Source organism: Bufo bufo, chromosome 2, assembly GCF_905171765.1.
Source record: "Bufo bufo chromosome 2, aBufBuf1.1, whole genome shotgun sequence".
In the NCBI taxonomy this organism is placed as follows: domain Eukaryota; kingdom Metazoa; phylum Chordata; class Amphibia; order Anura; family Bufonidae; genus Bufo; species Bufo bufo.
The window spans coordinates 38,187,482-38,194,638 of NC_053390.1; the positions used below are offsets into that span (position 1 = coordinate 38,187,482).

The 7,157-nt window shown below is 47.3% G+C and overlaps 1 protein-coding gene across 2 annotated transcripts in view; it reads left to right on the forward strand.

Annotated features, from left to right (window-relative positions):
- The window catches only part of RICTOR (RPTOR independent companion of MTOR complex 2), a 90,769-nt gene extending 85,498 nt beyond the window's left edge, over window positions 1-5,271 (forward strand). For both annotated transcript variants that reach the window (XM_040420948.1, XM_040420949.1), the window contains one exon: window positions 4,062-5,271. In XM_040420948.1, the coding sequence (XP_040276882.1) occupies window positions 4,062-4,136 (75 nt within the window). In that variant the 3' untranslated portion in view covers window positions 4,137-5,271. The remainder of the gene's footprint in view (window positions 1-4,061) is intronic.
- The last annotated feature ends 1,886 nt before the right edge of the window (window positions 5,272-7,157 follow it).

Sequence of the window (7,157 nt, forward strand, 5' to 3'; positions counted from 1 at the left end):
TATCACTGGTTGCAGTGTTTACCGTATGCCTTTACCCCCTTACTTAGGCTATTTTCACACTTGCGGCAGTGTGATCCGGCAAGCAGTTCCATCGTCGGAACTGCCTGCCAGATCGGCCGATCTGGATGTGACTGAAAGCATTTGTGAGACGCATCAGGATGCGGATCCGTCTCACAAATGCATTGCAAGAACGGATCCGTCTCTCCGCTTGTCATGCGGTCAGACGGATCCGTCTTGTATCTTTTTTCAGATTTTTACCAGTCTGCGCATGCGCAGACCGGAAGGGCGGATCCGGCATTCCGGTATTTTGAATGACGGATCGGGCACTAATACATTCCTATGGGGAAAAAAGTCGGATCAGGCATTCAGCAAAGTCTTCAGTTTTTTTCGCCGGAGATAAAACCGTACAATGCTACGGTTTTATCTTTTGCCTGATCAGTCAAAATGACTGAACTGAAGACATCCTGATGCATCCTGAACGGATTACTCTCCATTCAGAATGCACAGGGATATGCCTGATCAGTTCCTTTCCGGCGGTATAGAGCCCCTGTGATGGAACTCTATGCCGGAAAAGAAAAACGCTAGTGTGAAAGTACCCTTAGGTGGAGTAATTGCACTTCCCACCGGATACAGGACTAGTCATATGCTTTACCCCCTTCCATAAGGGGCGTAATTTCTCTACCATTGGATTCAGTTTCTGCCGTGTGCATTACCCCCTTCCATAGGTGGTGTATTTGCACTTCCTCGTAATACAGTACTTCCTGTATATGTTTCTCCCCTTCATAGGTGGAGTAATGACATTACCACTGAGTGCAGTGCTTACCGTAGACATTACTCCCCTCTATAGGTGGGATAATTACACTACCGTTGGATACGGTTCTTCTGATTATCGCGCTATCCCCCTTCCTTAACTGGAGAATTGCACTACCACTGAATGCTATTACATCAGTCGTTTGCCTTCAACATGCTTCCGTGGCATTACCCCCTTCTACTAGCGATCTGTTAACGGGGGAATCACTAAGCATATTTGCGTGCTATAATTCAACTACATCACGACACTAGATACATTAGCTTCCTTCACAGGTGGGCTGTGGCAACAGTCGGTACCGTGGGTGCCCTGTACTCTTCATCTAGTGCTATATGGATATTGCCACTGGATTCTGTGGATACTTCCATATTGTATCCTTCCCTTTTCTTCCGGTGCTGGTTGGGGGCGCAAATATGTCAACCTATGTTCTCTCAGGGGGGTCACCCAGCAACACTTATGTGTCCTAGAGACCCCCCATCCCCATGGGCCTCCACCGTTCAGGTTGGTCATGGTAGTGGTCTTCGACAACGTGTAGTGTGCTCACGCCATTACACAGAATATTGTGATTACGTTCCAGCGAGCCGAATGTTGCACTGACTCTGTATTCTTTGTCCACCACTCTTCCTTATCTAGGTGAGGGTGTTTTGCTGTCACTCTGCAATGGCCACTACAGCGTGTTCTTCTCAGCAGGGGAAGTTTTCACGCTAGGGCTAGAGGTCGTAGTCCCTGCAGTGGGGCATCCCACCTTGGGTAGGGATTATATCCTGGCACTGCTTCGGCGGTTGCTCCTGTTCAGCGCCCCTTTTAGGTGGAGTGTTTAAGGCTAGCGCTACCTAACTGGGACAGCATGGTACCAGGCTTTTACTGGGTGTCCTTAGGTTTTCTCCTCAGTTTTACGCTGGCGAAGCATGCGGTAGCTCCTACTGTACAAGGGGTATTTGCCTCACCACTACATACTAGGGTTCCTACTGCACAGTTCCTTCGTCAGGTGACGGATTCTTCTGACATCTTCTGGAAACGGTGACCTCTACGGTGTGGCCTCCTCCACAGCTGGAGTATGGCGTTAGCATTACGATTGTATGGCCTCCTTCTCAGGCACAGTTTTGCATTACCAATAGATTCTGTAGAGCGCCAGTCTCAGATGGGAATGAGCTTTAGCTCTGGCCTCTTAATTGTTCACACTACCGATAATTGTCCGTTGCTCTGACAACTGTTGTCCTTCTGTCGTCAACTCGAGCTTTGCAATAGCGTAATTGCCATAGCTGATCATCACCTATCTTCGGGTGCGCTCTACTAGGTAGCTTAGTCCCTCCTGCGCTCGTCTACCACTAGATTACCGTTATAAGCGGGACTGGGGTGCTAATAGTTGTTGCTGTGATTCCATCGGTGCTACCTCTCTTCAGATATGAGTACTGTCTACTTCACCTCAAGCCGATGGTGGTCATTCCTTTTACTGCTCATTCCGGGGGTGGACTACTTGCCTTCCCACGCCGGGCAGAGCGGGTGTCTGTCATGCCTTGCCACCGCTGCTAGTGGTTTCTTTTCCTGTCCCTCCTCGAGCTGGATGGCTGACCACCTTCCCCTTCGGTCTAGCTGACCAGTAGCCATGGGTTGTACGGCTATGGAATCCCATCTCTATCTTTTCCACGTGACCAGGGTTCCCCGAGTACGGTGAGGGCGTTGGACATCGTAATCGCACTCCTCCAGGCAAGAGTATTTCTCTCATCTTGGTCATCTGCCCTTCCAGGCAGGGTTTCCGCATTGTCAATATATGGTCACTGACGGGGCTTCCCATCACTGGTGATGCTCACATCGGCTTTACTTTCTCTGAGGTATTGGTTCTTTGGCCTGCAGTTGGGCATGCCTGGCTCAGGAATTTTTTTCTCAGTGGTTTCTCAAGCAGCTTCTCTCTCTAGAAGTCTCACCACAAGCCTCTACGGCTCTAGGGGCATTGGTCTACAAATTTACCACTTCCTAATGGACGTTCTCTTAACCAGAGGAGGATCCTGCAGACCAGGATTTTGGTTCTGCTTCCACAGTTGCGGCCAGGAGCTGGCTTCGTCCAAACGACCTGTGGATCATTTGGAGGCGTTTTTGTGGGTAACAGGTCTTCCCTCTGGGACGTCTTCTTCTCCTCTTTATTTCTGGGAAGGCGGTTTTTGGAGTTGATAGCGCCTTCTTGTACATACAATTTTCTTTTGTCATTAGCATAAGGCAGTGCTCCGCCCAATATCTTCTTTCTTTGCAGAAGGTAGTCGCCGCTTTCCAAGTCATCTCACACATGGGTTTCTCTTCTTTCTCCCTCGCATTATAAAGAGCGGGCTCTCCATCAGCCATGTGATTTGGCCTCTGAGGTTTGCTGGTCCATAACTAGCGCTTTCCGCCATATGGACTTTTACCTGGTCTTTTCCTGGAGGTCCTTGTCAAAGCTGACTGCCTCCAAAGGGATGTTCTCCAGATATTTCTGATTGACAGTTGTTCGGGCATTCCGCTCCTATGGCAAGGCACCGTCCAGCGGAGTTATGCCCTACCTGACCAGCGGTCGGCGCTTCTCGGGGTCATCTACTCCATGCATTAGCTTTCCAGTCGTAGAAGGCAGTATCTTGGTCTTCCGGGCACACGTTCACCAAGTTTTACCGGGTGCCTTCCTAGACATCAGCGGATGCTGCTCCAGGCAGCAGCGTCTTGCAGGCGGCAGTGGATTACGCATCCTCGAGGGCGTTTTTCTACATGGGCGTGTGATTTGTTTCCCTCCCCGTGGACTGCTTTAGGACGTCCCACGGTTCTGTGTCCCCCAATGATACGAGCGAGAAAACTAGATTTTTGTGAACTCACCTGTAAAATCTCTTTCTCGCTTAGTTCATTGGGGGACACAGCTCCCACCCAGTGGTTCTGTTTGCCGCAAATGATGGCGGTTGGTGGGCCAGTATGGTCCTCAGCTTTGGTTTGGTCCGACTGACATTTGTCAGTTGATTGTTTACCGTATGTTTTTTTTCTCCTACTCCTATTGCTTGGGCACAAACTGATATGCTCTCTCCAGGCTAGAGGGGGTATAGCCGCAGGGGAGGAGTTATCACTTTTCAGCCTAGTGTCGCCTCCTAGTGGCAGCAAGCGGTTATACCCACAGTCTTGTGTCCCCCCAATTAACTAAGCGAGAAAGAGATTTTACAGGTGAGTTCACAAAAATCTCGTTTTTACAGATCTGCATGTGTAATTGGTCTCTTTATTTTGCCTTTTTTTCTGTCTTTGACAGATGCATGAAGAAGCAGAGGGTCTACTAGCTGTTCCACCAAAGCAACCAGTACTTTGCACCGACGCAGAATCCTGACTATAGATTTTTTTTAAATATATTGTTATGGACTTTGCCTGGAGCACCTTCTATCGTTCAGTGCCGACCGCCCAGCGCACAGTGAAAAACCCCCTTGTTTTGTGGGTTTTCTTTTTTTTTCCTTTAACCCGAGCAACATTGACATTATTTCACCTTCCAACACAAACCCGGATTCATCCCAAGATATGCAGCAGCCAAGCACTGAACCCCCCCCACTGATTGTGTATATAGCCGACGTCCTCTGATGCCTTGTACATGGACTTTTGTTACACATTCTCCTGCATGGCCCCTCCACATCCGCCAACCCCATAGGGGAGAGAGAACCTGATGTACGTTTCCAAAACACTACATGGTCGGGGGAGGTCAATGTGGACGAGAAGACATCCTGAAAGCTCCAGCAGTGTAGGTTCACTTAGTTATTATAGATGGAACTTTACCACTGTCCGTCAGTGGTCGGTCTGAAGTGTCACATTCCTCAATTAGTGGGGTGACGTCCTGACTGCAGACTGACTCTGCTATGTAAGAGAGCGCTAAAAGTGCAGTGAAATTTCCATAATCCAACCTCCTATAGTCTGGCACTGATTTGAGATGTCGCAGAGAGAAAGTTCCTCGGATTATAATACTCAATGATAGGAGCATTATTGTATTTTTGATGCCGGATTTTGCCGCTCACTTATCTTCAATTCCTCTCTTCGTCTTACCGCCATCCCACCTGTCCGTCACGGCTGTCATCCGATCCTCCTGCCGCCATGATGCATTTCACTGCAGCGTCGTAGGTCACGGGAAGCAGAGCAAGAAATCTGTCATTTTGCACATTCCGCGAGAAGACAAAGAAAAAGACAATCTATCAATTTTTTTTAAAAATCTTTTTATTTATCACGACTGCTAGAGGAATATTGGACGAGCCAGAAAATATTCTAGCGCCGGTCCTGCGTCTGTGTTTTGTGTGTTTTTTTTCTTTTTTTTTCCTTTATTTAATGCCAGTGTTCCTTGGAAATAGATTTTGCACAAGATTCACACAACGTCGAGGGCCGGAAGGGGCCCGCGGCTTCGATACGTGCACCTTCTCTTTTTTTGTTTTTTCTTTTTCTTTTTCTCGTCTATACATATCTGTCTGAAATCGGATGGAAGTGTTCAAAAAAAAAAAAAACAACAAAAAAAACTTTTTGCTGCCAGATTCCTTATACCGTTGCAGCGCAAAAGTGTTGAGCGTTGTCTGGCAGCTATAGGGTGAAGATATGCAAATATGTATATAAATCGCATGGATACCTTCACTACATGGCGTGTATGTAACTCACGTTTTATTATGTCGAATGGCTCGAGTGTATGTATATATAAATATATATATATCATCCAGCTGGACTGTTAGAATCCGTGGAAATGATGAAATACGTGTGAAATGAGCAGTGTAAATCTTCATCACAGACCGTGTCCTATTTGCTTACCATAAATCAGAGGTTGGCATTCACGGTGATATTGAAAACTTTGTTTCCATGTGCGAAACAATGTATAAAATGCAATTAAAATTGTATATTAATTGAAGATCGTCTCGTTTGTTCTCTGCAGTTTTCAGACGTTCATGCAAAAATGTGTAAAAATTGGTCAGAATTGTAGTTGGTGGTTTTATTCATTTTATTTACCGTTTGCAACCTTTTTCTCTATCGACATCAAGGAGCCTGGAGATTAGGGCTCATTCACATGAGCATGTGTGTCTTGTGCCCCTATTGCAGACCCATTGACTTGAATGGGTCCGCAAGATGCGGAGCCATGGATTGGATGCCCACGGAAGCACTACAAAGCTTGAATAGATCCGCGGTCCGCAAGAGAAGGTCTGCACTGCCATAAAATAGGACGTGTTCTAATAATTAGGACATGACCCAAATGAATGGGTCCACATCCGTAAATGGCATGCACACGGACAGTGCCCATGCATTAGGGACCGCAATTTATGGTCCACGGCACTGGGCATACACGTTCATGTGCATGAGCCCTAATACACACATTTCAGGGGATATGTGACCATGGGTGTTATGCTTGGGTATTTAATCTGAAAAAAATAAATAAATCATACTCGTACATGTCCTGATCCTGTTACTATCCACATTCTACAGTCATCAGCAAATTTTGAGACACATTTTGGTTCTCACAAAGTTTGCTGTCAATTTGCATTAAAGGGATTCTGTCACCTCGTTTTCGGTTATAGAGATGCGGACATGCACGGCTAGATCGCCGCTAGCATGTCTGCAATATACCTGTCCTATAGGTATGCAGAGGAGCGGCATAGGGGGCGGGCTTATCCGACGGTTGAGTCAAGGAGGCCGCTGCCCCCGTGACTTCAGCACGACTTCAAAAAGGTGCCAAACACAGTTTTATAAGTCGATTTTATGAGACAGCACAACGCAGAAAGAAGATATGAATACATCTTTGGGCACACTATGAGAGATACGTTAAGGTACTGTGATTAGTGTAAATTGTCTTTTCCAGGTGACAGGTTCCCTTTAACGCTAGCTCGTTATGAAGTGATCGAATGAATTACAGTTACTTGTAAAGTCATTCCTTACCTTGAAAATTAACAATCACAAAAACCCAATTTCCACCCTATTTCAACCCTGCCACAAAATAACCTGCTAACTTCATTTCAGTGATCTTCTCGTTAAGGCCGAATGCACGATATCCCGTGGTATCCCGGCCTGGCATCCAGCTAAGAGCAGGAGCTTACGGCGTCATTAGTTGCTATGACGTTGTGCGCTCCTACTGTCAGCAGGAATCCAGGCCGGGATACCACGGACCGCTCACGGCTGTGGAACACGGCCGTGTGCATTCGGCCTAACTCAGGAGAAAGTGTTAACAAGGACAAGGCAGCTGATACAACTCTGTCATGCTGGTTTAATTACAAGAGCAGACTCTCTGCCTCTTTAAGAGAGCAGAGGCTGCTGGCCGGCTCAGAGCGTGCCGCCGCACAGGCACGTCTCTATGCAACAGCAGACACGCCCCCTTCCCTCAGAGCGCTGCGCAGGCAGG